Genomic DNA, 17,889 nt, shown 5'->3' with positions numbered 1-17,889 from the left:
AAAAAATTGATACACAAACTTAATTTGATAAGTTGCTTAGTTAGTTTCTAACCATTGCTTTTTATTCGGATAAATATAATATAATGTGTTATAGGCTAAAAAAAATGAGTATTGAGGGGGGAAGTTAAATTTTCAGTTATTTAAGGGTAATGCTATTCATATCATATTTTTATATCACCTTAGGTGGTACTTGATGTGGACAGTTACATCATTTGAAAAATTTGCAAAACCCAAGGAAGGGAAGGAGATAGGCTTCTCGTATACCACAATTATCATTTAATTAACTAATTTTTCTTAATTATTAGTTTATTAAATAATGAACTAAATTTAAAAATATGATTAATTTTTCTTAATCTGTCCACATCAAATGCCACCTTAGATGATATGAAAATGTGTTACAAAAACATGGTATGAATAACATTATTTGTTATTTAAAGAATAGTCATTCGTAGGTGAGTAATATTATTCATACCATGTTTTTGTACCACATTTTCATACCATCTTAGGTGACATTTGATCTGAAAAGTCACATCATTTGAATTAATCATATTTTTAAATTAGTTCATTATTTAATAAACTAATAATTAAGAAAAACTAGTTAATTAAATGATGATTATGGTATACAACGAGGCTTTCTCATTCATTTCCTTGAATTTTGCAAATTTTTTAAATGATACGGCTGTTCACATCAGATACCACCTAAGATGATATAGAAATGTGGTATAAATAAAATTACTGTTCGTAGGTGGAAAGGTTGAAGCAAGTAAGGCAGGCAAACACCAATAAGAAGGCAGCTTCATTAATATCCCAAAAGCCAAGTCGCAGTTCCTAGAAGGTCAAAATAGTCGACCCCGTCATCGGTCTCCCCCTTCCCTTCCTCCCTTCCCAATTTCCCCATATCTACCGATCCTCCCTAAACCCAATTCCCAAACACCCACCCATGGATTTCCTTCAATCCCAACTCCGATACATCAATTCCCAAACAGAGGAATCGGCACCGATCGATAAGTCCCGAATCGTGAAGGACATTCTCCTCCAAGCCGGCCTAATCCTCTTCGTCGTCATCGCCTTCCTCACCATCAACAACATCCCCCAGAAGCTCTTCGCCAAACTCCGCTACCGCTTCCGTAACAAAACCGCCGCCCGGGCCAAGCGCCACTTCGTCCTCGGCGCCCAGCTCCTCGCCCAGTCCCGATCCGCCGACTCCCTCTCCTCCTCCGCCTCCGCCTCCCTCTCCCAGCAGGCCCTCGACGAGGCCGAAAAGGCCATCGCGCTCGTCCCCAAGGACGCCGCCGCCCACATCCTCAAATCCCTCGCCCTCGACGCCCAGGGATACAAGACCTCCGCACTCGACGCCATCGATGTCGCGCTGTCCCCTCTCTGCCGCAAGAGCCTGACCGACGAGGAGCGCGGCGATGCGCTCGTCAAGAGGGCGGAGATCATGCTGTCGATGAACCGGAAAGCCCAGGTTGACCCGGTGATTGAGGATTTGAATCGGGCTGTGGAGCTGAGTCCGGAGAATGTGAAGGCATTTTGTACGTTGGGAGAGTGCTACGAGGGGAAGAAGATGACGGAGGAGGCCAGGAAGGCTTACGAGGCGGCGCTGAGGGTGCAGCCCAGATTGAAAGCCGCCATGGACGCTCTCGAACGACTCGGTTCGAGTTAGGCGCGTGGGCTCGGCTCGGGTTAATTTCGGATTCCTATTTTTATTTTTGTTTTGTAGTTTCAAATTTGTGGTATTTCGTTTATGATAATCATCAGGATATTTTAAGTAATAATCTAATCATCAACTTTCATGTCATTTAGTTTGTACAATTTACTCTACGAATTTAGTTCCTATAACATAACTCTTTTAGGAAATGATTTCAACATACTCATGTTCGTTCTTTTGTACACAGATAAAGTTTTGTCCTTCAATTAGCATCGAAATAAATAAGGATATGTAAAGAAAAAAATACGAGTGAAAACCATTTTTGTTGTGTCGGAGGAGAATGGTGAGCATAAGGAAGGAGGTAAACTATGGGAAAGTCTCTTGTCTGGTTTGAGAGTCTTTTTAATTTAAACAACGAGAACTCAAATTCGAATTTAAAGCTTCTTACAATTATGAAAATACGAGAATTAACATTAGGACTTTGTCTCAATGTTTTTTTTAGTAAATGTGATAATATCGTAAGAAATTTCTCAAGACATAGTATATGAATTATTAGGATAAGTATCTTATCCTCCTAAACAAGAATTTGCACAAAAGGAAATTAAAAAGAAAAAAGAAAAAAAAAAAAAAGAAAAAAGAAAACTCGAAAACAAGACTGAGGTTGGATTCCCTTAAAAGTGTATACAGAGATATCCCTATCTTTGGCGCGCTTGCATTCATGCATGTATGAAAATTAACAGACAATATCAATCCATATAAAGAACAAGTCCCATGAATATTAACAAAAATAAAATAAAAAAGCACAACCAACTCACGTTAATAAGTTTCTGAATCAAATTACAAATTTTCTTTTGCCAATAAAATCTGCCCGAGATTTGATATTATCCTACAAATATATATAACTCACCAAATCTTGTCTGATATAGTAGATTGATGATTGTGCATCCAATGTATACCGTACAACAGAAAATCTCCTGCATTAAATTCTCGTTCAAAACCATATCTCCTGGGTGAGTATGTAGCTCTTTTCTTGCTATATATATAGAGCATAGGCTGTTTGTGGTATATCACATCCCTCAAAAGCTTCCTTATTCTCCAGTCTGTGCTTTTGTCTCATCTCCGACGAGCCATGACTAGAACGAAAGTGAAACTGACCTACATCAGCAACGACTCGGCGCGAAAGGCCACGTTCAAGAAGAGAAGGAAGGGTTTGATGAAGAAGGTGAGCGAACTCAGCACCCTTTGTGATGTTCAGGCGTGCGCGATTATTTACAGCCCGTATGACTCCCAGCCGGAGCTCTGGCCATCGCCGTTGGGAGTCCAGCGGGTTCTCGCACAGTTCAAGACCATGCCGGAGATGGAGCAGAGCAAAAAAATGGTGAACCAAGAGAGTTTCCTGCGGCAGCGGATCGCCAAGGCCAACGAGCAATTGAAGAAGCAAAGGAAGGAGAACCGCGAGAAGGAGATGACGAGAGTGATGTTCCAGAGTCTGATGGGAAAGTCCCAGCTCCACGGTTTGAGCATGGTTGATTTGAACGATCTGGGGTGGCTGATTGACCAGAATTTGAAGGAGATCGACAACCGGATGAAGAATCTGAATGAACAGGATTCTAAGAGCCAAGTGCAACTACAACCAACGGCGCTGCCTGTACCTGCTGCAACTGTGCCGGAGCGTGGAGTGGAGAGGCAGCAGGGTTTTGAGCTTAACAATAATGTGGGCATGGCGGTTCAAAGGCAGCAGCAACCGTTTTTCATGGACATGATGAACGTCCCACAAGATCATCAGCAGCAGCAAATGGCAGGGATTGGTGGTGGATATGAGATGAATATGCTGCCGTTTGCTGCGGATCAGAGCCAAATTAATGCTATTTGGTCCAATAATTCATTTTACCCTTGAAATTTGCTTCTGTATAATGGTTTGTTTTTATAATTCAGCCTCGAACCATGGTAGGGTTTTAGTGTTGAGGCTTGAAAACAGTGCGTTTTGTTCACCCCTTTGATTAATTTTATGTAATAAAGTTAGACCACATCAAATGATGTTTTCAACTTTTAATAATCTATGAAATGCGGCTCTGTTTCATATCATTTCATAGGATCAACTCCATGATAGATTTTTAGTGTGCTCGGAATACGGGCACAACGCTATATATCATTATATAAGTGTATAAACATTTGAAAAAATAAAGAAAATTCTCTATTTATATAACTAAAAATATGACTTTAACCCATGGAACTCAATTTTCTCCACATAAAACCCGACGTAAATTTTTTGCTCAAATAAAACCCATTGACTAGACTCCACATAAGCAAGTTCATTAATTATGTTTGCATTTATCCATTTAAAATTTTTTCGGATGCCTAAAATGACACACCCCGATCGAGATCAGGACGGGTAATAACAAATGAAAGCGTAAGTGTGACGCTAAGTTCAGAGCAATAAGCCTAAAGCAGTCCAAAAGAAAAAGACGCAACAACAGTACACCCGAAGGTGGCCCTACGCTGGTGATCGTCTGTCAGAAGTGCCGGAAAAGTCCTCTGGGAGACCACCAAACCTGCTAGTCAACTAGAACCTGGAGGGGCACAAAACAAAAGCATGAGTGGGCAAAAACAAAGCTTTTCGAAAACCATTTAATAAATAAGTTCTAACCCCTCGCCGTAAAACCTGTATACTTCCCAGAAAATAGATATACATATATATATACCAATCATGCTCAAGAATATGCCATGCCAAAACCTCAGAATGAAATGCAAGTGCTCAGGTATAATCATATCACTACCATAATCTGGCAGCCGGAGTCACCTAACGTGACCTGTACGGCTGAAACTAGAGCTCAAATCTAAATCTCACTAACTGGACCTGCACACGAGTCGGAACCACCTAAAGTGGTCTGTACGACAGGCCTGAGTGTAATACATATAAACGCTCAAGTGCTATGATCACGTGAAGGCTGGGCGAGTAATCGCGGGTCACCTACGAGTCGGAACCACCTAAAGTGGTCTGTACGACAGGACTGTGCACCTAACTTGGATCCAAGCTGAGCGTGTGGTGCGGGAGGTGAACATCACGTGAAGGACTGTGCCCTACTCTGGGCGGGAGCATTAACACCGGGGGTGCAGGTTATGAGCTCTCTAAGCATCTCAATCTCTACTGAATACAAACATGAATAACGCTTACCTGGCACTTACCTGTGCGTCCGCAGCACCAAATATTCATATATATATAAATGCAACTAACCATGCATAACAACCGGCAATATAAAAATGGCATATAACTAATAAATATTTAAATCAATTTCTGGGAAAATATAAGTATATAGGTATATACGGAAAACCAAAAGCCCACTCACTGGTAAGTGGAAGGGTCGTAGCCCCCCTGCCTCGAGTGACCACGCTCGTCCTCAGGATAAGTATCACCTATATGCGAAACAACTACAAAAACGTTAATTTTAAAGTACATAACCAAACCTAAGAAATAACTTCTCATACAATGCTTAAATGGGGTGTATGAATACACCAACGTGATCTACTCAACCTCAGGAACATCCCCATATTTTTAAAATAATTTTTCACCGTCGCACACGCCCCCACGCGCCGGCCAAGGCACGGCCACACGTGCCGGCCACGCACAGGCACGTGCCTGGCACGCTGACGGCGTCAGGAATATTCCGTTATTCCTAACAGATTCCGTCAACGGTGTTAGGAATATTCCGTCGTCTTCTCCGGCGAGCCTCCGCCGCCGGAAAATCGGGAAAAATTCAAACCTTTGTAACTTCTTCGTTTTTCACCCAAATTTCACAAAATTGGTACCAAAATGAAGCTTACAACGAGAGGAACACAATCATACCACTTTCAAGTGCTAAAATCCACAAAATCTCACCTGGAAAATCACCCCAACTCCCGCCAACCTCGAAACTCGTGATCTCGACGTCCAAAACCTTCAAACGAACCACCTCGAGCCTCCTAGGGACCTCACCAAACTTCCTACAAGCTTGAAATTCCCTAAAACGTGAGAAATTACGTGTGCATGAACAGTACCAAAATCGGGCATCGTGAGTTCGACGTGAAAACGAAGGTATTCTTACCTGAAATGGGTATGGTTGGACTCCTACGAGCCTCACGAGTCTGAATATGTGCTTGGTTTCTTCGATCTGTGGAGGTTTGATGAGTGTGTGTGTGTGTCCGTACGTTTCAAGGAAAATGGGAAAGGAATGGGAACTCGGGACAGGTACAGGGAAAGGGAGAAAAGGGTGTGGGGTGTGGGAGTGTGTGTGTGGCTCAAAACATGCCAACAAAACCCAAAACATAACACAACACGTAAAGAAATCGAACTAGGGCAAAATCGTCTTTTCACGTGTACGTTTTTAAAATTTCCGGGACGGGCTGTCACAACCTGCCCAGCTTATTAGAATTTCGTCTCGAAATTCGAAACAACCATACAACAACCCCTAGTGATCAAAGAACAACCGAGGATACAAATCCCTCATCCGATCTTCTGTTTCCCACGTAGCTTCCTCCACGGAATGATTTCTCCACAAAACTTTTACTAAGTTCACCGTCTTGTTCCTCAGAACCTTTTCCTTCCAATCTAGTATCGTCACTGGTTCCTCATCATAAGTCAAATCTGGATTAATTTTCAAGGGTTGAGGAGGTATCACATGAGACGGATCAGCAACATAATATCGAAGCATAGACACGTGAAAAACGTTATGTACCCTAGCCAACTCCGGAGGCAACTCCAACCTGTAAGCTACCTCACCAACTCGCTCTGTGACCATGTATGGTCCAATGTACCTGGGACTCAACTTACCTTTCTTTCCGAACCGTACGACACCTCTCCACGGTGAAAGCTTTAGAAATACCCAATCGCCAACCTCATACACTCTATCAGTAGCATGTCGATCTGCTAAACTCTTCTGCCTGTCCTGGGCTGCCTTCAGGTTAGACTTGATCACCTGAACATTTTGAGTAGTCTCCTCCACAATCTCCGGACCCACTAAGACTCTTTCTCCAACCTCTGACCAACACAACGGTGTGCGACAAGATCTACCATACAATGCCTCAAATGGCGCCATGCCGATACTCGAATGAAAGCTATTGTTGTAGGCAAATTCCATTAAATCCAACCGCTTGTGCCAAACATCACTAAACTGTAGCACCGAAGCTCGCAACATATCCTCCAAAGTCTGAATAGTTCTCTTTGACTGTCCGTCCGTCTGAGGATGATACGCTGTACTATAAAGTAGTCTCGTACCCAAAGCTTCCTGAAAAGCCACCCAAAACTTAGATGTAAATCGTGGATCACGATCCGAGACAATGCTCACAGGGACACCATGGTACTTCACAATCTTCGAGATAAACAACTCCGCTAAACGGCCCAAAGAATACTTCTCTCTCACTGGAATAAAATGCGCTGACTTAGTAAGCCGATCAATGATCACCCAAATGCCGTCAAAACCATTATGTGTACGCGAAAGCTTGTACACGAAATCCATAGTAACATTTTCCCATTTCCACTCTGGAACGGGAAGTGGCTGCAACAATCCAAACGGCTTTTTCCTTTCCGCTTTAACATGCTGACAAACAGCACACCAACTCACATACTCAGCTATCTCCCTCTTCATACCAGGCCAATAATAAAATGGTCGAATGGTATGATACATTTTAGTAACTCCTGGATGCATGACATAAGCTGAGATATGTGCTTCATCGAGAATTGCTTTCTTTAAATCCAAATTATTAAGCACGAACATCCTACCTTCCTGCATCAGCATGCCATCCGAATCACGAACTCTGAGGTCTCTCCTCCTCCCTTGATCTCGACCTTGAATTAGTTCTTTAGTCTCCCTATCAGCTACCTGAGCTTCAAGCACCCGATCGACCAACATTGGCCTCACTTGAAAATTAGCAAGTAAAGCCACATCTCGATCTTCCGCTTCCAGCCTCACTCCCGTAGAATGTAAGTCTGCCAGAAGAGGAATACAACTCGCATACAACGCATTAATACGGCCCTGAGACTTCCTGCTAAGTGCATCAGCCACAACATTTGCACGACCAAGGTGATAATCAATCGTGCAGTCATAATCACTTAGCAGCTCCAACCACCTCCGCTGACGAAGATTAAGTTCCTTATGAGTAAAAAGATACTGAAGACTCTTGTGATCTGTAAAGATCCTACATTTCTCTCCATAGAGGTAGTGTCTCCACAACTTCAACGCAAAAATGATAGCGGCCAACTCCAAATCATGTGTAGGGTAATTCAACTCATGAGGTTTCAACTGTCGCGAAGCATAAGCAATCACCCTACCATGCTGCATCAACACACATCCCAGACCATTCAAGGAAGCATCACTATAAACCTCGAAATCACCACTATCGTCCGGGAGTGCCAAAACAGGTGCATGAGTGAGACAATACTTCAACTGCTGGAAACTCTGCTCACACTTATCATCCCACTCAAATTTAACATCTTTCCTCGTTAATCTCGTCAGTGGTAAAGCAATCACAGAAAAATCCTTAACAAACCGCCGATAATACCCTGCTAACCCAAGGAAACTCCTCACCTCTGTGATAGTTCGCGGTTGCTCCCAATTCTCCACCGCTGCAACCTTCTGAGGGTCCACCAAAATACCCTGAGCTGAAATGATGTGTCCCAAAAACGCAACTTGGTCTAACCAAAACTGGCACGTGCTAAACTTAGCATACAATTGGTGTTCCCTCAACCTTTTCAACACCAAAGTAAGATGTCAAACATGCTCCGCTTTCGACTTCGAATACACCAAAATGTCGTCGATGAAAACAATAACAAACCCATCCAAATATGGCTGGAACACCTGGTTCATTAAATCCATAAAAGCAGCTGGTGCATTCGTCAAACCGAATGGCATAACCAGAAACTCGTAATGACCGTAACGAGTCCTGAATTCCGTTTTAGGAACGTCATCCCTACTAATCTTCAGCTGATAATATCCAAACCTCAAGTCAATCTTGGAGAATACACAAGCACCTCGAAGCTGATCAAACAAATCATCGATACGTGGCAACGGATAACGGTTTTTAATTGTCACCCGATTCAATTGCCTGTAATCAATACATAGCCTCAAAGTTCCGTCTTTCTTTCTCACAAGCAGTACTGGAGCTCCCCAAGGCGAAGTACTAGGCTGAATAAATCCCTTATCCACTAATTCCTGCAACTGAACTTTCAATTCCCTTAACTCAGCGGGAGCCATACGATAAGGAGTCAAGGAAATAGGATTAGTACCTGGAAGCAACTCGATAGTAAACTCCATGTCTCGATCTGGTGGTAAACCAGGTAAATCCTCGGGGAAAACATCGGGAAAGTGTCTGACTACCCTCACATCCTCAACCCTACTAGGAGCAGCCTCATCCAACACCACATGAGCTAAGTACCCCTGGCAACCTTTAGATAACAACCTTTTCGCTCGCAAAGCCGAAATAACGCCATGTCTCACCCCACTCTGCTCACCCACAAAAGTAACCACAGGTAATCTAGGGTGATGGAACGTAACTATTTTCCCGTAACAATCAATATTGGCACGATTGAGGTGCAACCAATCCGTGCCCAAAATCACATCAAAGTCAACAATATCTAACGGGATAAGATCAGCTGGCATAACAACATCCTCCACAACCACTGGACATCCTGGGTACACACGATCTACAATACATCTCTCCCCTCTAGGCATAACGAACTCTAAATCATACCCTAGAGGTGTGGGGCGAGGTTACGTCACTTGAGCAAATGTATGAGAAATCACAGAATGTGTAGCACCACAATCAATTAATACTCTAGCAAAACAACCAAGGATATTTAACGTACCCATGATCAAATCTGGATTGTTCTGAGCATCCTGCAGCGAAATGTTATGAATTCGCCCCTGGGTCTGCTGTCGTCCACCTCGACCTCTGCTCGTCTGACCACCACGACTCTGAGTGCCACGCGCCTGACTGGGCTGACCAGACTGCCTCGAAGACCCCGCACTACTCGTAGCAATCTCCCCCTGCTGAAACTGTCATCCCTGAAACCACTGAGAACCGCCTGCTGAAGCTGGAGGATACGGCATATAACCACCAGAATACGGAGGATAACCACCCTGAGAATATGGGTCCTGGGGATACTGATATTGTCCCGGGGTATAAGGAACAACATCACTCTGATAGTGGTAGGCACCACGTCGACCTGACTGTCCATAACTACCCGGACCCTGAATCTGCTGAATCGGTGCAGGTGGTGGCAAGAAAGTCTGCTTCGGCTTCTGCTGCTGACTCTGGGGACAATTTGTAGCTCGATGTCCCATCTGCCCACACGTAAAACAACCACGGCTACCACGCCTACACTCACCAAAATGCCGATTATTGCACCTGCGGCAAACTGGGGCTCTACCTCTACCACCATCACCCTGTCTCTGGCCTCGAGCACCACCAGCAAACCTACCTCCACGTCCCTGACCAGTGGCGCTGAAACCACCGCTAGAAGAGCTAGAACTAGTGCCACCCCTCTTGAAGTTATGTGTCCTACGAGGTCCGAGCGACGCCTGACCTTTACCCTTATCATCTTTCTTCTAGTTGCCATCTTTCTCTTCTTCCTCACTCTCGCTCGGCATATTTTCTGAATCCTCAATCCTCAACAAAATCTCGTAAAACTCCTGGTAGGTATCACAGTGGGTAGTGGTCGCCATCGAACGACACTTCTTCTTAGTGCCTAAACGGAAACGACGAAGCATCTCCGCCGGATTACCAGCAACGTCTGGATGGTAGCGAGACAAATCAGTGAACATCCGATAGTACTTATTCGTTGTTATCTTCCCCTGTCTCAACTCAGTGAATTCCTGCTTCTTACGATCAATATACTCAGGAGGCACAAACCTTCTCCTGAACAACTCCTGGAAAACATCCCAATCAGTCTTCTCAGCTGGAGTCAAACGATAGAGTTCTTGCTCCCACCAGGCTACAAACTCCTTACCCAGAAACCACGATGTCGTCTCAACCCACTTCTCAACTGGAAGATTCCCCTGACTGTGCAAAACACGAAAAGTCTTCTCAATATGCTCTAACCATCGCTCTGCGCCCTCATGACCCTCATTACCTTCAAACTTATCTAACTTCAAATTATACATAGTCTCCAGAGGAGTCCTCTGGGGAGGGCGGATCGCCGATTGAATATCTGTAGCAATAGCTTCCCCCAGCTGAGCAATATCGGGGAAACTAGGCTCAGCAGAGCGACGTGGTTCTCGACGAGGCGGCATAATTCTGACAGAAGACACCAAAACCATTAGAATACTAACAAAAGCACAGGACTGCCAAACCTAGGCTCTGATACCAAACTAACACACCCCGATCGAGATCAGGGCGTGCTGGCTGTCACGTGAGAGTGACGTAACCAAGTGCACAGTGCGGAAGCTAATAAAGTAATAATATAAATGGTACGAATAAATAAAAACAGGTTTTACATAAGGTAATAACAAATGAAAGCGTAAGTGTGACGCTAAGTTCAGAGCAATAAGCCTAAAGCAGTCCAAAAGAAAAAGACGCGACAACAGTACACCCGAAGGTGGCCATACGCTGGTGATCGTCTGTCAGAAGTGCCGGAAAAGTCCTCTGGGAGACCACCAAACCTGCTAGTCAACTAGACCCTGGAGGGGCGCAAAACAAAAGCGTGAGTGGGCAAAAACAAAGCTTTTCGAAAACCATTTAATAAATAAGTTCTAACCCCTCGCCGTAAAACCTGTCTACTTCCCAGAAAATAGATATACATATATATATACACCAATCATGCTCAAGAATATGCCATGCCAAAACCTCATAATGAAATGCAAGTGCTCAGGTATAATCGTATCACTACCATAATCTGGCAGCCGGAGTCACCTAACGTGACCTGTATGGTTGAAACTAGAGCTCAAATCTAAATCTCACTAACTGGACCTGCACACGAGTCGGAACCACCTAAAGTGGTCTGTACGACAGGCCTGAGTGTAATACATATAAATGCTCAAGTGCTACGATCACGTGAAGGCTGGGCGAGTAATCGCGGGTCACCTACGAGTCGGAACCACTTAAAGTGGTATGTACGACAGGACTGTTCACCTAACTTGGATCCAAGCTGAGCGTGTGGTGCGGGAGGTGAACATCACGTGAAGGACTGTGCCCTACTCTGGGCGGGAGCACTAACACCGGGGGTGCAGGTCATGAGCTCTCTAAGCATCTCAATCTCTACTGAATACAAACATGAATAACGCTTACCTGGCACTTACCTGTGCGTCCGCAGCACCAAATATTCATATATATATAAATGCAACTAACCATGCATAACAACCGGCAATATAAAAATGGCATATAACTAATAAACATTTAAATCAATTTCTGGGAAAATATAAGTATATAGGTATATACGGAAAACCAAAAGCCCACTCACTGGTAAGTGGAAGGGTCGTAGCCCCCCTGCCTCGAGTGACCACGCTCGTCCTCGGGATAAGTATCACCTATATGCGAAACAACTACAAAAACATTAATTTTAAAGTACATAACCAAACCTAAGAAATAACTTCTCATACAATGCTCAAATGGGGTGTATGAATACACCAACGTGATCTACTCAACCTCAGGAACATCCCCATATTTTTAAAATAATTTTTCACCGTCGCACGCGCCCCCACGCGCCGGCCAAAGCACGGCCACACGCGCCGACCACGCGCAGGCACGTGCCTGGCACGCTGACGGCGTCAGGAATATTCCGTTATTCCTAACAGATTCCGTCAACGGCGTCAGGAATATTCCGTCATATTTGACGGAATATTCCGTCGTCTTCCCCGGCGAGCCTCCGGCGCCGTCGCCGGCGCCGGAAAATCAGGAAAAATTCAAACCTTTGTAACTTCTTCGTTTTTCACCCAAATTTCACAAAATTGGTACCAAAATGAAGCTTACAACGAGAGGAACACAATCATACCACTTTCAAGTGCTAAAATCCACAAAATCTCACTGGAAAATCACCCCAACTCCGGCCAACCTCGAAACTCGTGATCCCAACGTCCAAAACCTTCAAACGAACCACCCCGAGCCTCCTAGGGACCTCACCATGCTTCCTAGAAGCTTGAAATTCCCTAAAACGTGAGAAATTACGTGTGCATGAACAGTACCAAAATCGAGCATCGTGAGTTCGACGTGAAAACAAAGGTATTCTTACCTGAAATGGGTATGGTTGGACTCCTACGAGCCTCACGAGTCTGAATATGTGCTTGGTTTCTTCGATCTGTGGAGGTTTGATGAGTGTGTGGGTGTGTCCGTACGTTTCAAGGAAAATGGGAAAGGAATGGGAACTCGGGACAGGTACAGGGAACCAACTATAAGTAAATTATTTACATATACAGTCTAGATATTTGATTCACATAAAAAATGTAGGTAAATCACGTGTGCATAATTTACCTACTATTATTGAAATTTACCTACTATTATATTAATTTACCTACTCGCATAATTTAGGGAAAATGCCAACAAAACATGAGAATATTATTTGCATATATGACACACCCCGACAGAGATCTGGGCATGCTGGCCGTCACGTGGAAGTGACGTAGCCATGTGCACCGTGCGGAAGCTAATAAAATGATAATGGAAAAAGTAATGCGAATAAATAAAAACTGGTTTACATCAAATAATAATAAGTGCGACGCCTAGTTCAGAGCATAAAGCCTAAAGCAGTCCAAAAGAAAATGATGCGACAACAGTACACCCGAAGGTGGCCCTACGCTGGTGATCGTCTGTCAGAAATGCCAGGAAAGCCCTCTGGGAAACCACCAAACCTGCTAGACAACTAGAACTTGGAGGGGCGCAAAACAAAAGCGTGAGTGGGCAAAAACAAAGCTTTTCGAAAACCATTTAACAAATAAGTTCTAACCCCTCGCCGTAAAACCTGTATACTTCCCAGAAAATAAACATATATATATATATATATATATCAATCATGCTTGAGAATATGCCATGCCAGAACCTCAGAATGAAATGCAAGTGCCCAGGTATAAATCATATCAATAACGTATAATCTGGCAGCCGGAGTCACCTAACGTGACCTGTACGGCTGCATCTAGAGCTCAAATCTCAATCTCACTGACTAGACCTGCACACGAGTCGGAACCACCTAAAGTGGTCTGTACGACAGGCCTGGGTGTAACATATAAACGCTCTAGTGCTACGATCACGTGAAGGCTGGGCGAGTAATCGCGGGTCACCTACGAGTCGGAACCACCTAATGTGGTCTGTACGATAGGACTGTGCACCTAACTTGGATCCGAGCTGAGCGTGTGGTGCGGGAGGTGAACATCACATGAAGGACTGTGCCCTACTCTGGGCGGGAGCACTAACACCGGGGGTGCAGGTTATGAGCTCTCTAAGCATCTCGAATCGCTACTGAATGTAAACATGAATAACACTTACCTAGCACTTACCTGTGCTTCCACAGCACCCAATATGCATATGTATATATATATATGCAACTAATAATGCAACTAACGATGCACAAACAACGATAATATAATGCATGACATATGGCAAATAACAATTCAAATCAATTTCTGGGAAAATATAAGTATATAGGTATATACGGAAAACCAAAAGCCCACTCACTGGTATGTGGAAGGGTCGTAGCCCCCCTGCCTCGAGTGACCACGCTCGTCCTCGGGATAGGTATCACCTATATGCGAAACAACTACAAAAACGTTAATTTTAAAGCACCTAACCAACCTTTAGAAATAACTTCTCATACAATGCTCAAATGGGGTGTATGAATACACCAACGTGATTTACTCAACCTCAGGAACATCCCCATATTTTTAAAATAATTTTTCACCGCCGCACGCGCCCCCACGCGCCGGCCACGCGCAGGCACGTGCCTGGCACGCTGACGGCATCAGTTGACGCCGTCAGGAATATTCCATTAGATTTAACAGATTCCGTCAACGGCGTCAGGAATATTCCGTCAGACTTGACGGAATATTCCGTCGTCTTCTCCAGCGAGCCTCCGGCGCCGTCGCCGGCGCCTGAAAATCGGGAAAATTTCAAACTTCGATATCATCTTCGTTTTTCAACCAAATTTCACAAAATTGGTACCAAAATGAAGCTTACAACGAGAGGAACACAATCATACCACTTTCGAGGGCTAAAAACCACGAAATCTCACCTGGAAAATCACCCCAACTCCGGCCAACCTCGAAACTCGTGATCCCGACGTCCAAAACCTTCAAACGAACCACCCCGAGCCTCCTAGGGACCTCACCAAGCCTCCTACAAGCTTGAAATTCCCTAAAACGTGAGAAATCACGTGTGCATGAACAGTACCCGAAATCGGGCATCGTGGATTCGACGTGAAAACGAAGGTGTTCTTACTTGAAAAAGGTATGGTTGGACTCCTACAAGCCTCACGAGTCTGAATATGTGCTTGGATTCCACGATCTGTGAAGGTTTGATGGGTGTGTGGGTGTGTCCGTACGTTTCAAAGGAAATAGGAAGGGAATGGGGACTCGGGACAAACACAGGGAAAGGGACAAAAGGGTGTGGAGTGTGGGAGAGTGTGTGTGGCCCAAAAACATGCCAACAAGGAACCCAAAACACCAATAAACGTAAGGAAATCGAACTAGGGGCAATTTTGTCTTTTCACACGTACGTTGTAATATTTCTGGGACGGGCTGTTCAATATATCACAGGTAAATTGCCAAAAGAAATATGAGAATATTTTGGTTATATAATGTAGGTAAATTACAGACAATAGGGCGACATTATTTATATAGGTAAAGTAGGGACGTTTAACTATTATATATCAGGAGAATAATTACACCGAATAATAATGTAGTCATTATTTAAAGTAATGTAGTAGATTGTTGTAGAAATTAAAAATAAATAAATAGAAAAAACGTCAGGATGATTAATTAGATTTTAAGGCCCTTGGTTGAAGCTAATTTTCAAGTGTGGGTTGTGGCAAAAATTGTAAATAATTTGTATTAATAGGTTACTTATATTCTTAGGTGGCAGTTTATTTGACTTTTGTGTTTTTGTTGGATGTTTAATAATATGTGAGTTTATGTTTAGAAATTATGATTTTTCAGGACCAATATTTAATGAACCCTTTATATAATCACATATGCCGTACCAGACTTGTATTCTGGACAAATTGAAAAAATCTCTTCAGTTCCAGCAACAAACCATTAGGTTGAAACACATGCCATGTAGACTGGCAATGGGGTTTGAGGTTTGACCATATTTACCCACCATGCTGACTTATTATTATCTTAAGGTAAAATTACAATCTATCCCTTGTTCACAACATTTTTTTATTCAAACTTTATTTGTTTTATTTGTTTTCAGTTTTTGACCTAAGTTTCTTGATTTTGTCCACTTCAGCACTTTTAAAATATTACACCATTTTGCTTAAGTTTTTGTTAACCTAAACAACCAATCAAATATATTATTATAGTTGGCTCATTTATGCAAATTAATTTTTGGATTTTCGTACCATGAATTAAGATCTCATCTCTTTTTACATTTTAGGTAAAGCAAATTATGATTAAGTTAAAACTAGAAAGTCCAATTAAAACCTAATGTCTCTCTTTTGTGAAAGTCAGACTCTTCCTTGCTGTCATGTTTTCCTTCATGACCACATGCCTCGCCTATGCTAGTAAGCTCTCATCCAAAACGATCGCTTCTCTCTGTCTCTCCATCCACGGTATATGCATACTTAGCTTTTGTAGTCTTTTTCTTTTCCTTTTTGTGGGCTAGTCAGTTTAATATGGACGGAGCCTTGTGTTGTCTGGTTCAAGAACTCGTAATATGGGTACATGCCCTTGATTTTGTTTGACAAAGAAGGATAATTATGCCAACTAGGGTATCAGTTGGTAAGGTCCCTACCTTGTATGTTGCCTTGGTCAAGTTTGCTGTCAGCAGTCCTCGTTGGTGCTAGCAATTAGGTGCCACAAGTAAGTCATTTTGGCTCGATGTTGTAGGTATGCCCTAATGGTGAGAGTAACCAATCCCCCTCTAAACTTTTCGTTACCAACAAAAAGGATAACTTTTTCGTTCTCAACTGATAAATTTTTTTTTTCTTTTCAGGAGTACATGTATGATGGGTAAAATGTTTTCCAAGAGTAAGTAATGGCACAATTTTTTTTGTTGGTTGAATTTGTACCCACAAATTAATATTTATACGTGTGTATCCTTAGTATTTAAATATTGTACCCATGTTTACATTATCTGTTATTTTTTTTGTCTTCTTTATGCGCTTTTTTATGAGGTGAATGTATTTTTCGGTCATATGGGTACATTTCTATTGCAATTTTTTTTTTTTTTTATTGATTTTGCAATTGGGTCTGTCTGTATGAGTATATGGGTACACTGTTATGTTGTGCATTAGAATTGAGTAATGGTATATTTTCCAACAGAAAAATGACGAGAGAAAAGGTTATTTGGTAAATTAGCACAAACCATGCTCAAAACAACAAAACGTTCTAAAAAAAATATGAGCACAGCTTGCAACCAGTGGATACATTTAATCATGATTGAGGATGGTAATCAAATGGGTACATTTAATCATGATGGAGGAACGTAATCAAATGGGCACATTTTGTAGGTAATGGGTACAATATTGTTTTGCGTTTGTTTCCTTAATACTCTTATTTACATTGGTACATTGCAAATCTTATTTGTTTACAATTTGGTTTTCTTTGAATTTAGGTGATGAAGATAAGAATTTTGAATTTCTAGGATTGCATTGATTCAGACAATTAATTATGCCAATCGTGAGAAAAATTAATTACCTTGAAAAAGCACAATCTTTAATTTAGAAAATAAAAAAGTTGACATGGAAATCTATTATTACTAACATGTTGAGGTGAACAAAATCAAAGAACTTGAATAAAAATTTGAAAACTAATAAAATTTCAGTAAAAAAACATTAGTGATTAAGAACCGCATTCAAAATCTCCTTTATTTTCATCTCATAATTCATTCAGACTTTGTTGCTACCTTAATTCCTTATCATGCAGACTTTATTTCTGTTTGGGGAGACGATTTTTGGAATAAGAATGATTGGTTGGCTGGTTTAGTGACCCTTAATTGTTCTCCATTTCAATATTTGTGATGATTTTGCAAACCTATCATTTGGTTTATTACTTTATAATACTAATCAACCTCTTCTGCAGGTTAATTAGATGATTTATCAAACCTATCCATGTAGTTTATAA

The 17,889-nt window shown here is 42.4% G+C and overlaps 2 protein-coding genes across 2 annotated transcripts; both read left to right on the top strand.

The window, feature by feature from the left end:
* The first annotated feature begins 940 nt into the window (after positions 1-940).
* Positions 941-1,666, top strand: LOC137717164 (uncharacterized). Its single transcript, XM_068456467.1, has one exon. It carries the CDS (start codon positions 941-943, stop codon positions 1,664-1,666), a length of 726 nt encoding a protein of 241 aa, XP_068312568.1.
* A 924-nt stretch (positions 1,667-2,590) lies between these two features.
* LOC137716799 (agamous-like MADS-box protein AGL80) lies at positions 2,591-3,639 on the top strand. Its single transcript, XM_068456174.1, has one exon. The coding sequence runs from the start codon at positions 2,781-2,783 to the stop codon at positions 3,546-3,548; it is 768 nt and encodes a 255-aa protein (XP_068312275.1). The 5' UTR covers positions 2,591-2,780; the 3' UTR covers positions 3,549-3,639.
* Positions 3,640-17,889: the final 14,250 nt, after the last annotated feature.

Source organism: Pyrus communis, chromosome 15 (assembly GCF_963583255.1).
Source record: "Pyrus communis chromosome 15, drPyrComm1.1, whole genome shotgun sequence".
Classification (NCBI taxonomy): Eukaryota; Viridiplantae; Streptophyta; class Magnoliopsida; order Rosales; family Rosaceae; genus Pyrus; species Pyrus communis.
The sequence above is the reverse complement of the archived record's forward strand: the minus strand, read 5'-3'. Positions and strand labels throughout refer to the sequence as shown.

What these genes read in the sequence shown, in the direction of transcription:
- LOC137717164 (XM_068456467.1), top strand. Translation starts at nt 941, where the DNA reads ATGGATTTCCTTCAATCCCAACTCCGATACATCAATTCCCAAACAGAG.
- LOC137716799 (XM_068456174.1), top strand. Translation starts at nt 2,781, where the DNA reads ATGACTAGAACGAAAGTGAAACTGACCTACATCAGCAACGACTCGGCG.